This window comes from Hermetia illucens, chromosome 2 (assembly GCF_905115235.1).
Source record: "Hermetia illucens chromosome 2, iHerIll2.2.curated.20191125, whole genome shotgun sequence".
Taxonomy (NCBI): Eukaryota; Metazoa; Arthropoda; class Insecta; order Diptera; family Stratiomyidae; genus Hermetia; species Hermetia illucens.
The window spans coordinates 152,107,532-152,128,503 of record NC_051850.1 but is presented as its reverse complement, the minus strand read 5'-3'; the positions used below and the strand labels follow the sequence as shown (position 1 = coordinate 152,128,503).

Genomic DNA, 20,972 nt, shown 5'->3' with positions numbered 1-20,972 from the left:
AAGGGTGTGTTCTGCCTTCAGGACCGTCTTAGACGATGCAGCGTTCGTCCTCTCGGGAATGATGCCAATTGACATCCTGGCAACCGAAATGATGAACATTTATAACACCAGGTCCATCTCTCCCTTATCGCAGGTGAAAAAAGCCGAAAGAGAGAGATCCATAAGCAGATGGCAACAGCGATGAGACCAGTCGGCTATAGAGGATACCGTCAATACCCATACAGGTTTAAATTGGACACCGGACCTAATTGTCCAAACTGCGACGGGGTCCCAGAGGACCCAGCGCACGTATTTTTCCAACGTCCTAGGTTCATGGAAGAAAGAAGGAACCTAGAGGAAACTCCAGGTGAAGTGCTATCACCGGAAAATTTTGTCCGGAGAATGGTAGCCTGTCAGGAAGAATGGGATGCGATCAATTACATGATTCATCGGGAGTGGTTTTAGTGGGTAAAAATTCCACACTCTGGCATGCCCAGGCCCGAGACTTTTGAAGAGATTTCCACCTCATAAAAAAAAAAGACAGACAGACAGTACACAAAACCTTAAAAAAGGTCCTTCTTTTTGATTTCAGCTATGACAAAACCCATGAAATCGATAAATGCTTTAAATTGAATGCAACATGGTATGGTATCGAATTGGTGAACCTCGACGCAAAACCGGGATGTCTGGAGTTCCTTATTAAGGCAGGCCTAGATCGGATACCGGTTGTTGCGCTGATGATGATGATGGCGGTATGCTAAGACCGCGGAACTTCACAAATCTTGTGAAAGTGGAAGGTTTTAGATTTAAGTCATCCGATATATCTAGGAATCATAGTTTTATTGTGTCCAAAAACCAGGAACTGTGTTTTAGGACAAAGAATGCAGTGATTTTCTGGAATTTGTGCGCGTTATAAATCGTTTTTTAAAACTACTATTCACACCATTCTCATTTATCTACCACACACGGTTTGAATATTTACTAAATTTTCCTGCAGTTGAAGTCAGCTGATTTCTTACGCATCTTTGATCCCCGACCTGTCAGCTGTCACTTTTTCGGACACCCGCGATAATGGCACAGTTCGTGACGTTTGCCAAGCTCGGTTACCAAAGAAATTTGTTTTTAATTCGTAAATTCTCCGCGTTTTGTAAGTTAAATTCTTCTCCATCCCATCTGCGTTCTGTTGGCAATGACTACAAGTTCATATCAAAACGAGTAAGTATCTAAATTAAGAGTGAGATTGCTATGAAAACAAGCAGAAAAGTTCCAATTGACTAATCATCGCATCATCCAGGCATTGGGTATTCTCCCCGCGTTCGAGGGGAATACGTGGGCACAGCTCGTCCGGAACAGCTGCTACACTATCTCTATTCTTTAGATAAGATTTGCTTTTATAAGTGGAAAATCTTGGGGAAATATCTTATTTGAGATATCTTTGATTTCAGCTTATGAATTGATCCCTTCGAACGCGTAGAGAACCCGAAATTACGTAATTTGGAAGAGACGACTTCCCGCTACTAAAAATGGGAAGAACGCACAGAGTTAGGAGTCGAATTAGGAAACGTAGAGCTGAAAGCGGAGCAGACAGCGATTCAGATATATTCAATGAATTGCACAGATACTTGGGCAGAGCAGGCTGGCGAAATGAGTCTCGGTTGTCAGTCCGCACCTTTCAGTCCACGGGGCGAGGTTTGTGCTCCAAGCAGAATCTGCATCCAAACGATCTTCTAATTAGGGTGCCCTTTCACTGTCTTATCAGTTTGAAGACTTTGGAACATGATCCGGACTTCAATGCGCTGTTCAATTCCGTGGAAAACTTCCCACAGAAAGAACTTAGCTTCCAAGGACTTTTGGCATTCTATGTTATTTTTCATCAACATCGGGCGCAGTCGCAGCACCAGACCTACATGACGACAATTCCTGAATTCTTCACAAATCCCTTTTTCTGTGCGAAACAGGAACTCCATTTCCTTCCTGATGCTATTTTGGAGAAAATTGTAGCTCAAAATCAAGAAATCAAGGCCTTCTATGAGCTGCTCTCCAAGGAGTTCACCTCTGCTGTATGCGAGTGCTGCAGTTCTCCGCTGTTCCCAAACATATTTGGTTTGGATCAACTCAAGTGGGCTTATTTCGCTGTAAATTCACGATGCGTCTATGTCGACCCGAAGGTGGTAGTCGGCTGGGTGCCGAATTCGTACTTCCTTCGCTTGATAAAAGATGAACCAAAACTCGCACTCGCTCCTTTTATCGATCTCCTGAACCATTCGGACTCAGCGAACACCATTTCGCAAATAACGTCCAACGAGCCGTTTCAGTACGAGCTGTACACTCAGCGAGGATACTCCCGCTATGAACAAGTTTTCATAAACTACGGCGAACTGCCAAACTCTAAACTCTTAGTTGAGTATGGTTTCTATATTCCCGGAAACAAGCATGACTTCTTTGAGATGGCCTTGACCGATATCGAACTATTGATGAAGTCTCGAAATGTAGTTGGACACCGGAACAAGTTCAAGTTCATTAGGGACCACAACCTCGACCAGCAAATGTTTATTCACCGTGACGAGGGCCCATCGCATAATCTAGTCGTTGCCTTGTACTTGTTGCTTGTAGAGGAGTCCGTCTTTCCGAATGTGCTAAGTCAAGTGGCGTTCGGGTCTTCGGAACACTTTGAAAGTTTGATTCACGACGAAATTAGGACTTTAGTCCAGTTAAAGTTGGAGGAGTATGAGAAATTTCTGAAAGGCCTAGAAGACTTCACTTCACGCACTGAGAGTGGAGAGGTTGTGTTAGGATATCTGAAAGAGTGTATTTCGTATTTAAGCAAATTTTTGTGTAATTATTAAATATCGCTCACCAAGTGCCCAATAAATATTAAGTGTCAACTAAATAAATGTATTCCCATTTTTGCGATTAATAGTTGAGAAATCAACAAGTGTAGCGGATAAGTTGTCAAGAATTTAATGAATGTCTTTTGAATGGAATACCTCCTCGGCAGGTCCGAAAGAATGCTCGCTTTATCCAAGCTTTATAAGTTGGACGTTTCGCGCATGAGCGGAGATGATTGAAAACTGGATAGACCTCTTTCCCTTCCTCCTTGCGGAACACTGAATATCGTGGGAAATGTTGCAAGCTCTGTCTTTAACATTTTAGATCAATAACTGCTGAGGCTACAGTGAACATAATGAGAAGAGAGCAAGCAGCACAAAATAGATTTTAGCATTTTGTTTTTCTAAAGGACTAACTGAAAAGAATAGGTGGGTACCAGTAGTGGCTCCATAGAGCCAAATTAGCGCTGTTGTGTTCCGTTTTGACGCCACCAATTTCTAATATCATGACCACTCTAGGAAAAACAAGCAAGACAGAGAACCAGCCCATAATATTCTCGAAGAATAGCACCTCTCCTACCTTGCGACAAAAGATGTTTGAGGTCCTCAAAAAGTCGTTCGATCGGAATACGGTAGGTGGGCCTAATTTTCCTTGATTTGGCGCAGATCAAGGAGCGGGAACCCAGAAAAATGTGACTCTATCTGACTGTCAGACGGTTCAGAATGTCGCTAACGAGTACAAAGCCTTGACCGACTGTCGGCCAGAGTGACTATCTTACGCTTGGGACTTAGATGGGACAGGAAACCATTCAACTCGGCTACACTATTTATTTGCGAGAAAATCTCGTACTGATTCCACAGACCATCTTTGATTTCTCGATTAAGAATACTGTGTCGTTATATCGCATCAAGTCGGTCCACCGCTCTGCCCTGGTTGGAAAACCCACAGTAGAATTCTTCGTGAAGGCCGACTTGCGTATGGCAAAGTGCGTTGGGAACCCCCAGAGTTCTCGTGGTACTTCGTCTAGGATATTACTGTGACCTTAGGGCTTCGCTGTGCAACATCTCGACTCATGTGGTTTGACAGCACAACACGATACAGGTCCATTGGGAGGATGCGTAGAAGTACATTGAGAACAGCTACTCGGGCAGGACTGCTCCAGTAGCACATATTAAGCTAGGCTTTATTGTACTTCTCGCTCAGCGCCAAGCACGATGTATAATTTAACCGTACGTTATGATAGGACGAACCATGGTAGGGTACATTTAAAGAACCATCCTCAGTCAAAGACCTGATTTCCTTTCAAAGGTCCTCTTGCTATACAAGCCTTTTTAACCTTCAGTTCTACGCTAAGTCTCTAATTTAACTTACGATCCAGAATCACACCCTGATACTTTACTTTACTTGGAGGAGAGAATCAATCTTTATCCATTTAGCCGCGGGAGATGGAATTCGGGTACTGACTTGGTGATAAATGGCATGAGCTTGGTTTTTTTAGGATTTATGCCTAGTGGGGATTTTCCAACCTACAGGAACACTTTTCATAACGCGTCCTCCATGATTTCACTCATAACGGAAAGAAACATCCCTGACCCCAATACCATCAAGTCATCAGCATACGCCATCAACTTCACCTTGCTTCTGCCTAATGTGCATAGAATTTAATCTATCAGCATCAACCAAAATACTGGAGTGATGGTGTGGCGGAGCGAACAACTTCCGTGTCGCACGCGCGCAAGTGCGAATCGAGTTGGCAACGACATCGAAAAACAATTTGTGACATCGAAACGATTACTTCCTTCTTCACGAACGAGATCTACGATGGAAAAGTAAGCAGCAGACGCTGAGAACGATAATGCCAATGGGAGAATATAAAACTACGACGACAGAAACAGATCTAGGGGTAAGAATCGCAGGAGGAGGGCCACTAGACCCACTACATCTAAGAAATCTGAGCAATACCTAGAAGAGCAAGAAGCTATTCAAGCTCTTGAGCAGGACACAGTACGTGGGAGACCAGCAGCACCAGTTTCAATAACCGTCGCCCGAGCAGATAATAAATTTATATTATTGAATGAATATTTTTTTGTAAAAGTAAAAGATAACGTCAGGTCGCGAGAGTCGTCACTGCCTGAAAGTGTTAGCATAAAAAAAGAGAACGCCGCAAGGTATGGCCTAAAACCGTTTTCTTCTCCTCCGCTCTTTTCTTTGGTTCTCGAACTCCCCTCATTGCACTTGCGCATTTTCTCTCCTGGTTTGCTCGTTTCTACGAAACGATACCCTTGGTAACTACCGCGGCCGTACAGTTGTTGTCATTTTGGCATAGGAGCCCAGCAACAGATGCCGTTCGTTTCAATTACGCGTTGGTCGGGCTCGACTGTTCTTATAGGCAATTAAAAGAGCAGCTCGTAAAACGCCTGTCATTAAGTGAGATAGTTAAATTTAACCGCTTACTGACAGAGCTAACGCCAGCTGACCGTGCGCCAAGTCAACTGCTGCGTCAAATTAAGCAGTTGGTTGGTGACGAAGTTGGCACTGAGCTGCTACAGCCTTTGTGGCCGCAGAGGCTTCCGGAGAACACACAGGCCATTCTGGTGTGTTCGAAGAGCTTTTAAGGCAGAGTATCTGCAGACCGTCAGACAGTTGTTGGTCTTCGCCATTTCACATGGTTAGAGACCAATGGCGAATGGAGATCTTGTAGCGACTATAGATGTCTAAATGCTCAGACCGTTACCCCATCTCGCTTATCCACGATATTGCGCACTCTATCCCAAACTGCCGTATTTTCTCGACCTTGGACTTAGTCAAGGCATAGCATCAGATCCCTGTAGCTTCCGAAGACATTCCGAAAACGGCAATATGCATATCTTTCGGACTCTTCGAGTTCACTAGGATGACTTTTGGACTGTGCACCGCAGCGCACACCTTTGAAAGATTCATCCATTCTGTGCTGCGGAACATCAACTTTTATTTCGTATATTTGGATGTTCTGGTCGCGTCTTCCTCTGAGTCTGAATATTAAGGACACCTCGAGTGTATTTTTCAACTTCTCATGGAGGCCGGTCTAGTACTCAACGTTGAATAGTACAAATTTCTACAATCACAGGTAAAATTCCTCGGCCTCCTCATTATCACTGAAGGCATCGAACCGGATCGAGTCAAGGTGCAAACGATTTCGAGCTTCCCACTTCCAAAAACCGTAAGGATCTCAAAACTTATATTGTCGTTTCTTGTCTAAGACCGCCCACCGTTCTTAGTGAATGTACAGGACGCGCTCTAGCGCCTTCAACACGAAGAGGAGAAGACTGATTGGCCGAAAGTCCTTCGTGGACAAGTGCCCGCTTTCGGTATGGAAACCAGGCGCGTGAGGCTCCATGGGTGCCGTACATATCCGAAAGAAAAACAGCTCCGGTAAATCTCTACAAGTCACGGCACAATCCTTTCTTGCTGTTCCTGAAGTAGGACTGCCACTATCCAATGACTCCGAGCTGCTCCAAAGTGTGCATCTTGCCTATCAAGGGTTAGCTCTTCTTTGCTGCGATTATGGACATCAAATGTTGTAGTTCTCCTGGTGAGGAGATATATATGTTTCGGATTTCATTAGGTTTGATACTGCAGTTGTTTCCTTGGTATGGGGCTAACATCACGATAGTGTCCCGCTATGGATCCGAAATCGAGTTCACTTCAGTAACGTCGGCTATCGCGTATGCGGATTCGAGTCAATTGATGGACGCAGTAATATTTTGTCAGGCGATATCAATTTTTAAATGTTTTTCTGTTCTACTGATCACCTAATGTGGGTTCTGGTGTGGTTATTTCTTCAGTTATGTATGTAGTTTTTTGGCTTATTTTATCATTTAAAAAAGACAAATTTTGTTTTTTTAATTGCTGAATAATAAGTTTTTATTCCTCATATACCGGGATTTCGAGAACCAGTTGTCCTCTTTCACAGTGAGCTTTTGACTGACTGGTTGTCTGGTATAGTGATTGAAGTGTTTTTTCGGATCACCGTTGCGTACGAAGACATATCTAGCTGGTTTTTGAGATCAATCTTCTTTGCAATATTCTATATTTCTCCATATTTGTCACAGGATATTATTGGTCTGTACGCCCTACATGCATACATCTCCAGGAGTGCATCTTAATGAAATAAAGTCCCGATATTTCTTGTTATTATGCCGTTTAGGCGCGGAAATTTATCTACGGAGAAACTGTTTGTAGTTCAGCTGATTTTATCTTCGTGATTACTTGCTCGATATTCTCAAACGATTGGCGCTGGCATAACTTCTAAGCGAAGTGCGTCCCGATTAACACCAGATCATTCGGTCCAGAAGCCTTGCGAGATTTGATGTCCATTGGCAAAAATCTTACTGAGTCCCGTATAATCGCTGATACTTTCGATTTTCTGACAGTAATCCAGCCAAGATCGGTAGTTCTAGTGGTCAACTTAGACCTCTTCAGATTGTTCTTGTATGGTTGCCAGTATTTATGCCTACTACAGATTTTGAAGACCTCTCTAGTCAGCCTCCTGAGATTGGACACATTTTCGTTTCACTACAGTGACAATCTCTTCACGCCACAATTTGCTGCGCAGGAAACTCTAAACACGATTTCAGCATTTAACTTCAGTGCGTCGGAGCAACGGAGAGTTTGGTTTTGATAACTTGACCAAAGTTCCTCCAGTTGATCCTCTTGGAGTCTATGAAAGGATAAAAAACCTTTATAGTGAAATTCGGGCTGAAAAGCTGTGATCCGAGATGGATCTCTGATCAGAATCTCTTCATTTCTCTACCCTAAAAGTCCCATTATCAGTTAGTATGGTGATATTAAGCTCCTCCTCCCTTCTTGAAATATGCAATAATTCTTTTCAGAAATGTTGGCTTCTTCCTTCAAAAGTACTCAATCTAGCTGATCATATCCTTAGGTTCCAATAATCATTCCCTGAAACAAATAAAAACCAAAATTTATAGTATTTAAAAATGTTCACTTTGCATATTATTAAATGTAATAAATCTATATTTCCATTCACAGCTCTTCTCCGCCAAGGTTACATCCGCATCAGCTTCGGCGAACGACTCAAATGAGCATCGGAAGGTGAAAAAATTTTCGCCGGTTGGCGGAACCGTCCTGGGTAATGTTTTTGGAAGAAATCGCAAGAAGACAGGTAACACAATTCACCTTGCACAATATGCTGTCTCTAAAGTATTCACGCAATGCCAACAAATACACTAGCCTTTTGCGCACATGACAAGTGAAAGTTTCTAAGTTGTATGCGTTGAGTTTTCATGTTGAATAGCTTTAATTAGCTTTTAAGAAAATTATGTAGTGTTGTAACTAATCAGGTTGTATCCCTTTTCCCACTTTTCGCTAATCTTGTTCTATTACATATGTACATGCATATACATAGTTCATTTGTTGCCTCATGTTTGTTATTTCTTGCTTTGATTGATTTATCAACTCGTTGTGAAACTATGGGGGATATTGCCTTGAATTAGTTATTTCTTAGGTGTATGGCAGCCTGTACGATACTGTTTTCATCCAGGCACAGCATCTATAGCGCGAGAGTCTCTAGGGAATATCAATGCTCCCGAAGTAACATCGCAGGACATGCTTAAAGCTATGATGGCGTATATATGGCCGAAAGATGACGAAATGGTTAAAAAGAGGTTAGTTTCGATATTATGGACGAAAATGATATTTCAGTCTTTATTCATCCGATAGAGTCATGATTTCACTGAGCTTGTTGATAGGATCGAAGGTGCTTAACGTGTGTGTTCCATTTCTATTCAAAGAGGGAATCGATACTTTGAACGTGCTTAACATGAATTCAGCTCCGGAAACAGCAATGGCGCTCTCTCTTTCGTTATTGATAGGATGTAAGTGGGTTGGGAATGTGTCTCCTCGTATATACATACATAAGTTCATAACGTGTTGTCTTAGATGGTATTGCAAGAGCAGGAGCAGCTGGGTTCAATGAACTGCGGAACGCAGTGTTTGCGAAGGTGGCTCAACATTCAATTCGTAAAATCGCAACAAACGTATTCTTACATTTGCACCAATTGGACTTATCCTTTCATCTATCGAAGCAAACTGGAGCGTTATCAAAGGTACTCCTCTTTTTAAATCGTTGAAAATAGAAGACATGTTGGAATTATCGACACAATTACTGTAACTTCTTCCAGACAATCGACCGAGGATCACGTGGTATAAACTTCGTTCTTACTGCAATGGTTTTCAATATCGTGCCGACAATTTTCGAATTAGCTTTAGTATCCAGTATACTTGGCCTTAAGGTATCTAAGTAAAGTTTGTAAATGTATTGAACTGATTCGAAAGCATATCATTTACTATTAACTCCAGTGCGGAGCAGCTTTTGCGGGAGTATCAATGGGCTGCGTAGGAGTTTATGCGGCTTACACCCTAGGGGTGACACAGTGGAGGACCAAATTCCGTCTGTTCATGAATCAAGCAGAAAATGAAGCTGGGAACAAAGCAGTTGATTCTTTAATAAACTACGAAACTGTAAAATACTTTAACAACGAACACTATGAAGCTACAAGATATGATCGTGTTCTGAAAAAATACGAAGCAGCCAGTTTGAAAACAAGTACGAGTTTGGCACTTTTGAATTTCGGTCAAAACGCAATCTTCAGTGCAGCTCTGAGTACAATAATGGTTCTCGCCGCTAAAGAGATCGCGCAAGGAAATATGACTGTTGGCGATTTGGTTATGGTTAATGGGCTCCTCTTCCAATTGTCCATACCACTCGGTTTCTTGGGGAGTGTCTATCGAGAAGTTCGACAAGCCCTCATCGACATGCGTTCAATGTTCATGTTAATGAATGTTGAGACGGCAATCGCAAATAAATCCAATGCTCCATATTTAGCCATTGGGCCCGACAATGCAACGATCGAATTTTCAGATGTGTCATTCCAATACGAAGAAGGTAAACCAATCCTGCAGCGAATGTCATTCTCCATACCAGCTGGAAAAAAGATAGCATTCGTTGGAGGTTCCGGTTCAGGGAAATCATCAATGGTTCGTTTATTATATAGATTTTTTGAGCCCAATACGGGTGTGATAAAGATTGGTGGGCAGAATATTCGCGATGTAGATCTCGATAGCCTGCGCAAATCGATTGCAATTGTGCCTCAGGTAACTGCAGCTTATATAATCAATAAATATTTCCAGTAGATACTAATGTACCATGTTAATTTTCTCTCACCTTTAGGATTCCGTTCTTTTCCACGACACAATTGGCTATAATATTGGTTACGGTGATTTGTCGAAAGGTCAAGCAGAAATCGAGCATGCCGCAAAAATGGCTGACTTGCACGAATCAATTTTACGATGGCCAAACGGCTATCAAACACAGGTCGGCGAACGAGGTCTTAAACTATCTGGTGGAGAAAAACAACGAGTTGCAATTGCGCGTGCGATTCTAAAGAATTGTCCAATATTGATTTTCGATGAGGCTACAAGCAGTTTGGATTCAATTACGGAATCGGTAAGTGAAACACCTAATAATATTCTAATATGGTAAACCAATACATAGTACATCTACCACGTCAACATGTTTTATATGACATTTCACTCCAGCTTATATAATTTAGTAAGTTGTGTACTCAATAACGGCTGACTTTCCAGGGGCGCCTACAGAAGGCTTCTAACGTTTTGGTGATTTTCAGCTCGAATAACTCTCCATCTGTGAAAATACTTTTTCACGTGCTTAAGGTGCGGAAGGACAGAGAAAGTGTTGATATTTTTCAAGCTTTATTTGCTTGTTAGTAGCCGCTGAAAGATGATTTTTTGCAGTTAACACGGTTTCGGTTTGAGGTCTTCCTTGGCAATCCATCGAAATAGTTTTCCATTGGATCTCATAAGCAACTATTCTCATTGGTGCTATAGAATTACGCATGATACTTCCCAAGGAAGCTCAATTTCTTTGGTGACTTGCTTGATATCAACTAACCTGCCAAACTCGCGAAAAGCTTATTGGTCCTAGAAACTATAGCCGATGAAAGTCAAGTCGTCGAGGCTCTTCAGCCAATTTCGGGCTTTGGCCTCCAGGATGGCCTTCCGCCAACCATCCCTATCCATTGATTGTGTCCCTCCGTTTAGAATTCCGAGCAGTGATGCATTGTATCTGCAGAGCGCTTTCGGGCGCTTTGGATGCGCTTCTAGGTATCCGAGTATCATCCATAGGTTGAATGTGGACAGCCCATCGCAGCTTTTGAAGCTTCATCATTTTAGAGACTTCAGAGCTGTCAAATTTTGTCTTCCGGGTGGAATTCTATAGGGTTGGGCCTAATAGTTCTCCCCTGAATTTTTCCGCTTTTGAATCTTTCTTTTAGCTTTAAAACCTCCATTTTTTTTCGTGGGCCTTTGAGGTACAGCACCGCAGTTTGCTCCTCGATATGATCTCACGTCGAGGATGCTGAATGACCATCTTTTGATGATGAGAACGTTATCTATCTGCTTGCAAGTAATGCCAGCTGGGGACGCACATGTTGTTTTAAATACAAGATTTGGTTAGTGATCTAACATTCCAGGGTTCAAGAGGGTAGTCATTCATTCGTGTGTACGATCGTTTTCGTGGTATTGATTCTGTCTGAGGCTGTTCATCCTGTCTCTGGACCTGTTTGACATTTTTAATGGGTAATGGCTTGTCAAAGGGTAGTATAAGTCCCAGAGCGAAACGTGGATTGGTATCCACGATGGAGCATAAAACCTGGGAAATGCCTGCCGAACCAACATCAACAGCTCTACTACCAAATCCTATCTCCACCTCCACGTGGTGATCACTGGGAGTTCTTTCTTTATGAAAAACTGCAGACGGAGAAGGATGAAGGCAAGTCTCCCGCGCCTAAAAACGGGATAAAATGTACCAACTGGTCCTCCAGGTTGGGGGTTGGGTAGGGCTGACAACTCTAAACGGGAAACCGATGTTACGAAGCCCCGAAAGGAACCTCAGCCAGGATGGATCTTACAACGACGAATCCGGCAACGACAACGGATTAATGATTTGCACATTTTCTCATGGAACGTGCGCTCCCTGTACAGAGATGAAACTGCTGAGTAGCTAGCCGATACCCTGTCCCAATATAAGGCTGATGTAACAGCGTTGCAAGAGATGTAATGGACAGGGACCGGTTTCTATATATTATAGCGGCCATCCAGTAAACCATGTGTTCGGAGTAGGTTTCTTAGTCAAAAAAATGAAACCTGCTGTTATCGGCTTTGAAAATATAAGCGAAAGGCTATGCACTCTACGTTTGCGAAGCAAATTTAGCGATATAAGTCTCATAAACGTTCACGTCCCTGCAGAGGAGAGTGCAAAGTCGGAGAAGGATACCTTCTACGAGGCAGTTGAGCGGACCCTCGAAGCCGGTCCCAAGTATGATATCAGAATCATACTTGGAGATTTCAACAATCAAGTAAGGACGGAACCCGTATTCCGGCGATACGTCGGCTCCCATAGGTTACATAGGGATACCGATGATAACGGACTGCGGATTATTCAGTTAGCAGTATCGCACGAAATGGTTGTTGGAAGTACCTGGTTTGCGCCTTGATGAATGTCAGAACATATAAGGGGGCCAATATAGACTCGGACCACTATCTCGTTGGCATAGTGCTCCGAGCTCGTATTACGACTCCACCTACAATTCCCTCTGACAATCAGGTGAGAGTGAATACTGAAGCCATTCACAACACAGACTTCCGCGACACCTATAAGAGGGAAATGGATGCCGCAATAACCGCAGTCAATAGAGGACCTGGAGATAAAGCATCAACAAATGATCTTCACAACCACCTGAAGAACGTTATTATTGATACGGCCACAAATATACTTGGCCCCAGCCGCAAAAAGAGTCGGAACGGCTGGTTTGACGATGAATGTAAGCTAGCAGCGGAACGGAAGAATTCTGCATACCGAGTAATATTGCGTTCTCAAAGGACGCGGGCACGCGCGGAGATTTATCACGAACTCCGGCGAGCGGAGAAGCGACTTCGCAGTCGGAAAAAGGAAGCCTGAGAGAACCAACAGGCCTGTGAACTAGAAAAGTACATGGAGCAACCGCACCAAGCGCGGAAGTTTTACCAACAAGTCAGCAGGAAGCCTTATACACCTCGATACTCATCCTGCCGAGACAAAAAGAGAAATCTGATTTCCGACAGAATTGGCCTATTAGAGCGATGGGTTGAGTACTTTGATGAGCTACTGAACAACCAGAACATGGGCAAGTTGGAAGTCCTGCCAACTGAAGACGACGGACAAATATTGCCACCACCAAGTATAGGAGAAACAGTCCGTTCAATTCATCGGCTTAAAAATCATAAGTCGCCAGGAGCCGTTACAGTTGAATTGGTTAAATATGGCAGCGGCCAATTACACCAGGTGGTTCATCAGCTTATGCTCAACGTGTGGGACAGCGAATCAATGCCTGACGACTGGCAACGGGGTATTATCTGTTCCATACATAGGTGCTCTGAGGTGGCGGGGAACTCTTGGCCGCGTTCGAGAGAAGAATCCTTCGAAGAATTTTTGGCCCCCTACATGAGGATGAACGATTCCGTAGCCTACATAACGACGAGCGATACCATGACCGTCAGGTTGTGGATAAAATCCGGCTCAATAGGTTCCGATTTGGATAACAATGATCCAGCCCGGAAAGTCTATAAGGGCAATATCTATGGTAGAAAAAGAAGACGAGGCAGACCCTGCCTGAGGTGGAGCGATGATGTAGTTCAGGACGACAGACAGCTTTTAGGGATATCAAATTGGTGGACCTCGGCACAAAACCGGGATGTCTGAAGTTCTTTATTAGGTGTTTAGCCTCCTGCAGAATTAATCTCTATTCGTCTCGGTGTAGGACTGTGTCCTCCATTCTGGAAAACTTAGTAGCGCTTGACTGGCTTTATCATCTTTATCATTCTATCCGTTTCTTTCTAATAACCAAAGCACGGAGTAAATTAATATTTCATATCATTGTTCTGTTTATGCCCAGGATCTATCCTAAAACTTCCCCAACTGGTCTCGTACTTTCATCAAGGTTCATGATTTGTTTTTTGTCCTTCTAATAAGTCTGACCAATTTTGACTAGACCCGAAACTGGAGAATATTTTCTACATAGCTGCAGATGAAGCTTACAAAGACCTGATAGTCAACCAGGTTATATTCCCAATATTGAAAATATATATGAAAAATCCCTTGACATGTGTCAAATATGATACTGATGTATGTTAAGGTTCTTGTCTTTTTTCCATCATTTTAGATAGAACCTTGTAACTGAGCCACATTAAAGAAAAGCATCCATAATTTTCGCAGCAGCGGTGGGCTTCCTTTTTATAACACTTTTTCGGCAATCATCTGGCAAGAAGTCTTCTGTCCAGGTTCTAGTAACTCTGATAGAATTTCATCCACTGCATCCGTTTATAGTTTTTCAAAATTTGTAACGCATTCTTGATCTCCTCTGGTGTAGGTAGGACGACAGAAATCAGCTCGGAGCGGTCGTGAAAAGATTGTCAAACTGTTGAAGAGTAGATTGTTATTGCTGTGATTCATCTGAACTATGTGCACTTGTCTCTAAATAATAACCAGAATGCAAAGGTTAACATGGCCTTTGCCTCTTAGTCTATTTGTAAGAAACAATTATGAATAGCTCTAGGTTATCCTCGTTTGTTGTTTACTTGTCACATGGAGAATTGGACATGAGAATATTATTATTATTTCTTTATTTCTCTTCGAGATTTCCTTTGAATCTTGTTCCTTTAAATAGGTCACTCCTCAAAGGAATTTGCATCGAATTCTATCGCAGATTCTACACTCAATTATACGTTTAAAAAATGTGTTTCAAATTTTTCCGATTGGTAGATTTTATTGGAAATGAGAGTCGCGGGCACTTCAGCTGAGCGGAGAGCTGTTCATTATCTCAATCATTATGGCTAATACAGGTTTGCATGCTTATATGAACAAATACTATTGAATATGATAATAATTCTTGATGCCACAATCAAATTGGATCTGGGCTTTGCAGCATGTTAGCGCACTTCCTTCAAGATCGTAATGGTACACTACAGTACACTATAGGAGGCAATGTGGTCATCATTGCACTCGCGCGTGATTATTACCCTAATCCGGTTTAATCATTCACAGCTCAATCGACTAATATCCGACATCCAATCACGATACCAATCCCCCTGCCACCAGTGAACCGCCTTCTACATACTACGCAGCCTCTAACGCTCGCTCGCTCTAACCACTAAACCATACGGACACCATTGAAAATAGCTGCTAACTATTTTCAGAATTTATAATTCACAATTTAAATTATGCATAAATGATTTTTTTCAATTCCAGAATATCCTCAATGCACTTCATCGTGCCACGGAAGGTCGTACAAGTATTTGCATAGCTCATCGTCTCTCAACAGTAATGGATGCTGATGAAATCTTCGTCCTGGACGGTGGTCGAATTGGTGAACGCGGAACACATGCGGAGCTTTTAAGGAAGAGTGGCCTTTATGCGAAACTCTGGGAAACCCAAAATAAATTCTCCGTTCCTTTGAAAGCGTGAAGCATCCGGGATTTTTCCTTGTAAATTTAAGTGGAAAAGGAACAGAAATTGTTGTTATAATACTTGTTATTTCTCATGGATCATGTGCTAATCTTGAAAAACACTTTATTTTTTTAACTGTATAGTGATTGACTTACTTCCACCGGTTTTATTCTGTAGAGTGAAGAACAAAAAATCTTCTGATTCGTTGTAAATAAATATGTATGTACAAATTGTATAAAAAAGCGAGCTATGGCGGCGGACGATGAAGAATTTCACAATGTATATGTTACATTTAACGAAAAATAAAAAAGTATATTAAGGATCAAATGCACGTGTTTTAAAAAGTTTTGAGAATATTGCGCATGGTTGATGGACATTTATGGAGGAAATCGCAAAATTTGCTCTCAAAGAACCACTGCACTTTTCAGCAGCAATATCTAAAGTTTTTATGTAAAATAATCAACTAATGATCGATATTTAATTAATCAGAAAATCTTTGTCTGTATCAGCGTCGGCAAGCCGCTCTGGCCAGAGCTTCAGTTTATCTGCGTTGAATCGAAATTTCTGAATCTTTATCGACTCTGGCCGCTATGGCGCCTGTTTTTTCTTCACTTCGCTACGATGTCTATTGACAACTGAGCCGAAATTTCGATAATACGAATATATTTTATATAATAATTTGGTCACGTGCGGCAAGCATGGAAGAAGTATCACCTCATAAGAATCTGCGTATGGTTGCCATGGACCTTAATCTGTCGTATAGTTCGCCAACCAAACCTACGCGACATCGTTTTATATTGCTGGCAATGTAATTTAGTTCAACCCAAGGCTTTGCTTTGCATAGTTCTAGGACGAATCACTTGTCACCCATCTTGTGATTATGGATCTATTGCATAGCGTAGCTAATATCGTAATGATTCCTGCTCGTTATATTACTAATTCACTGTCAGTTCCACTTGTTGATCGACGCGTACTTCGATGACTTTCCGTCCAACATCATCTTAATGTGGTGCAGAAACCTGTTGGATATTAATCTGTTCACTATTACATTAAAAGTGTCCAAAACACTGATATGGAAGCTAACGATTTCTGCTCCCCAAATGGTAAAAGTCATAGACTTCAAATCCAGCTGCGACCTTGAGTAATGAAGTCGTGGTCGAGCCGCCAATTTTTGAGGTCTCACCAAATCTATGTTCCCCACGAAGTAGTCGGCGGAAGCATGCTCTTTACTTCGCCCGAAAGGCGAGTACAGGAACACCCTTAAAGACAGAAATTGATTCCTGAATATGGCAGGTCTATCAGCGCCACTATTGCTTAAATCTTTCAGAAAAAAGAAGAGGAAGGTACAATTGAAGGAAATTTTATACATTGAAGGGGTGGAGAACTACAGGCTAAATCTAAACCTCTCCTCTCACAACCTTCTCCGCCACTACCAAGAAATGCGAAAAAAAGCTAAGCTCATGATATGAACACAATTGGTCTAATGAGGATATATGAAAACGGATGCATGCGGACCGGACGCCTTGAACTTGGGAAGATTCTCAGTCGTCGACAGAGCTATTCACTATAAAACAAAGCGAAGCTCCTCGGGAATGATGGCATTGGAGTTGCTGCAACACCATGTGTGACATTGCCCAGATAAGTCGGGCGCAAGGAAGCAGAACCTTCGGTGAAAGGTAAAGGGATAAGCTGGTAACCCCGATTATACGCATATTGAATGTAGCAGACTCTTCGGTCTCATATAGGACAATGTGTGTTTATGTCAAAAACATAAAGGTTGGTCAAATTAAGCCTTTTCCTTCAGAGAAACCTCATTGTTGCCTCTGTATATCTACACTATTATTTTCTGTGCCTTCCACCAGGCAAGAGCTAAGGAATCTGGTACTACCAGTGATATTTTGCCTATTAATGTAAGCAAAAGGATAAAAGATCACAGATTTCTTGGGCTTTTACATAAGTAGGAGCAATAGCTCTGCCAAATTCGCAGGAGCGGAAAGCTTGAATATGTTGATGGTGGAGATGATGACCATTGTCTTCACGAGAATTGGAACTTCTACTCTACTACTCATCACCATAACTGAAAGCTTGCCATTAATATCCCTCCTGCAACGTCCTTTGTGTTGCGAAATATTTATATGTTATTGCGGCAACTTTTGCTTCCCTGATAGCCGCCATGCTAATTTTTTTTTATCCACTCGCAGCCATCATTTGAGCCTAATTTCAGCAACCCATTTATATGTTTCCGACTCGTTGAGGCTTGCTGACAACTTGAATCGCTCCAGATCTCTACTTGACAATCTAATCGCCTATCACGATATAATACCATCTTTAGGAAGCCTTTCCAGTACCAGATGTAGTTGCTTACAGAATGCACCTTTCTCCTCCAATGGCATTAGGGAATTTAGACCCTTCATAAACTGTGACCCTAATAAGCTTTGTGGTGATGAAATACTTACCTTCTTCCCAAGAAGGCTGGTCATTCATTAGATCGTTCATCTTAAGGTCAGCTGTTCGATGTAAAACCAGCACTTAGGATCCTCTTTTCCTCTACATTAGAAGTTTAGGTTACTGCGTAACACTGCACTATTTTGATGTTCCTTATTCTGCATCGGAAGCATGAAGTAGTCAAAATGCACCCGGTTGCCAGGTAAAGAGGGAATTCCGTCCAAGTTGGAGAAGGCGACTTTCAATACAGTTAGAAATGAGATACATTTTTTTCGATATTTCTTTTGCTATTTGCTTTAGGGGGTTCTAGCAATTATATAGCAGGAGAGAGTAACTGGGCTACGTCGGTATACCAAAAAGGTTCCTAGCCTCTAGGGTTCCTAGCGGGAACAGGATACAGGATATACGAGTATTTGCATTAGCTTCAATATCATCGGATTGTGTTGTTTCAAAAGGATGCTGCTGTGTTTACCCTCTTTATTTAGCTTCTGAAAAGGAACTATGAAACCAAACACTCCATCTTTGAAACAATCGGTGTTTTTTGCTCTCCGCAATTTGCTCCCCCCAAGTTTATAAAGTCCAATGCGGTGCCCGGTGAGTTGGCACTGAAGAATATACTCAGTGTTACCTGCTTGGGTGAGTCGACAACCTGCAAATTTTGAAACTTTATTGATACCGAAACCTGAACTTATGCCGAAGACCTTTGACCATCGAAAACGGACTATGATTGGTTTCTAAAATATGCGTACTCTCCTCAACAACGGTAGCGAGGGGGGCCAGAATACGCGCTTTCTTCAACTCAAGCAGGCATTCCAATAATATAAGCAGGAAATTTTGTGTCGAAGTAAGATTATGGGACTCTGGAGGATACTCCTCCCTGTCTTGTACACTAGTAGCAACATGTTTTTCTACTATGGAAAGGCGATTAGTAGCAGACGCGATTTCGGTCTCGGGGTTTTTTGTTGGTGGCTACAACAAAGTGCACTCTCTTCACCTGTGAGCCGGTTTCTAACAAATTTATGATTGCAAGGTCCCGGCCCAGGTTGAGGAGCATCACAATTTTACAGCGTCATGCACCGAAAGTGATTTCCGATATAGTGGAGCTTCTATGAGCTGTTGCACGCTGTTCAGTAGAGTTTTCCTAAAGGTGACATTGTGATCTGAACACCAAGGTGGGCTCTGACAACACCTTGCTTAGACTTGTGATGGACTGTATCATCCATATGTCCCTCGACAGTAGAAGGGCTATCTCGCTAATCACGCTACACTGACTAAGATGGTCGACCACGTCCCGAAGAAGCATCATAAGATCTGGGTGACTGGCGAGTCGTAGAAGCGTATCGATCATCGATGATGCCTCTTCGGGACGTGGTCGACCATCTTTGAAAGCTGACCGCTGCGACGTTAAGTACGCAACAACTATGACTCCATGTTGTTTGCCAACTCTGTTACGATGAGACTATGGTGCTGCATCACCTTGTGAAGGATAATCACGCCCAAATTCTTATCAAAGATGACGAGCAGATGCAGTCCCTCCTCTTATGGATGAAATAGCTAGTCATCGTAATATGCGGATACGGACTGTTCCTTCAAGCAGAAGAGGAAACATTTCGGCCATTATTACATCCAAACGGAGTAAACTCGCTGTGTTGGGTGGTCTGCTCACATAGTTTTTTATTGCTGCACTTGCAGTTACTGCAAGTCTGCTACTTCCTACTACTAGTACAGAAATCTGAGAATTCAAAACCTTTCCTAGAGAGTGGAGAAATAATAGATAAAACAATCCTAGGACGCATCAAGGGACATCTCGAAGCTTGATCGAAAAGAAGAAGGTGGTTTCCGCTCCGGATTCTCCTGCATTGACCACATTAACACTCTACGGATCATTTTGGAACAGTGCATGGAGTTTAGATTTTCGCTTCACCTGATTTTCATCGATTTCAAGAAAGCTTTCGATAAGGTAAACAGGGATTGTATCTAGCATGTTCTACCCAGTAGGGGCATTCCAGACCTATTATCACAGCGACATATGATGATGCAAATTGTCATGTGCTGCTCCGAGGTAAAATCTAGGAGGATTTTGAGGTCCAACGCGCAGTCTGCATCTTGTTGCCGATGTTATTTCTTTTCGTTATCGGTCACGTTCTTCATGTTGCCTTGCCTGGAGGAAGTGGAGGGGTTCGATGGACTATGATGCCTTTTCTCAACCACCTCGACTATGCTGATGACATCTGTTTGCTCTCTCACCGGGGCATGGACCTTGGCAACTGGCTCTGGTTTCGCAAGAGAGGCCAGTATGGTTGAACTGAAGATAAACACCAATAAAGCGAAGGTTCCCAGTCTGACGAGCCATCATACTCTGCCTATCTAAGGCGAATTCAACGAACAACGAAAGAGTTAATCAATTTATATATCCAGGAAATGTGGTTTCTGCCGACGGTGGTAGCGGAGTAGATGTTAATAATAATAATAATCGTTGGCGCAACAATCCATATTGGATCAGGACCTTGAAGCAAGTTAGAGCACTTAATCTAAGGCCGTAACGATACAATACAATACACTGTAAGAGGCAATGTGGTCAGCATTGCGCTCGTCCGGAATTATTACCCTGATTTGGGTCAGGTACTCATTCAAAGCTGAATCGACATCCGTATTAACAGCACTAGATCCGCTTTCACTGCCTTGTCTGGGAATACAGTTATCTCAACCCCAAAATCAAGTTGAGACTCTTCTATGCTAGTGTTTTTTCTGTGTTGCTATGTGAGAGTAGCACAACTGTCACTCGAAAATTTCAAGCCTTCGTCAATACCTGCCTTTGTTGCATCATTTGGATACGTTGACCTGATACTATTTCAAATAGAGGCCTTTGTCGGCGGACATGCTTGGCACCCGTACGCGATGCGATCCGAAAGCAGAAGTGGCAGTAGGTAGTTCCCACATTAAGGAGTGACGACAATTGTATTGCTGGCTATGCCGTTCAGTGGAATCCACTCTCACAAGATGGCCGACGAATGGGTCCCATAAGAGAACTTGCGCATAGGTGTGGTTGATCCGCTATGCACCACCAAGCGGTAAATGGCAACCATATTATTATCCTTTGTTTGGTTTGGAACCCGTAATAAGCGCCTTCCTTCTTATAAGTTTTCTTTCGTTTAGA

General features: G+C 42.5%; 1 protein-coding gene across 2 annotated transcripts; it reads left to right on the top strand.

Annotated features, from left to right (window-relative positions):
* Window positions 1-1,021: 1,021 nt before the first annotated feature.
* LOC119648396 (ATP-binding cassette sub-family B member 7, mitochondrial) lies at window positions 1,022-15,697 on the top strand. 2 transcript variants are annotated; one of them, XM_038050137.1, is made up of 9 exons: window positions 1,022-1,194; window positions 7,840-7,972; window positions 8,351-8,474; window positions 8,530-8,684; window positions 8,749-8,915; window positions 8,991-9,101; window positions 9,169-9,963; window positions 10,040-10,315; window positions 15,173-15,697. In XM_038050137.1, exons 1-9 carry the CDS (start codon window positions 1,051-1,053, stop codon window positions 15,386-15,388), a joined length of 2,121 nt encoding a protein of 706 aa, XP_037906065.1. In that variant the 5' UTR covers window positions 1,022-1,050; the 3' UTR covers window positions 15,389-15,697. The 2 variants fall into 2 exon arrangements, with proteins under 2 accessions (XP_037906065.1, XP_037906064.1); XM_038050136.1 differs by having other exon boundaries at window positions 8,315-8,474.
* Window positions 15,698-20,972: the final 5,275 nt, after the last annotated feature.

Bases quoted from the DNA above. Each gene is read 5' to 3' on its own strand.
- LOC119648396 (XM_038050136.1), top strand. From the start codon at position 1,051: ATGGCACAGTTCGTGACGTTTGCCAAGCTCGGTTACCAAAGAAATTTG. The intron at 1,195-7,839 runs GTAAGTATCTAA...TTCCATTCACAG, and splicing joins ACAAGTTCATATCAAAACGA to CTCTTCTCCGCCAAGGTTAC. The intron at 9,102-9,168 runs GTATCTAAGTAA...TATTAACTCCAG, and splicing joins CCAGTATACTTGGCCTTAAG to TGCGGAGCAGCTTTTGCGGG.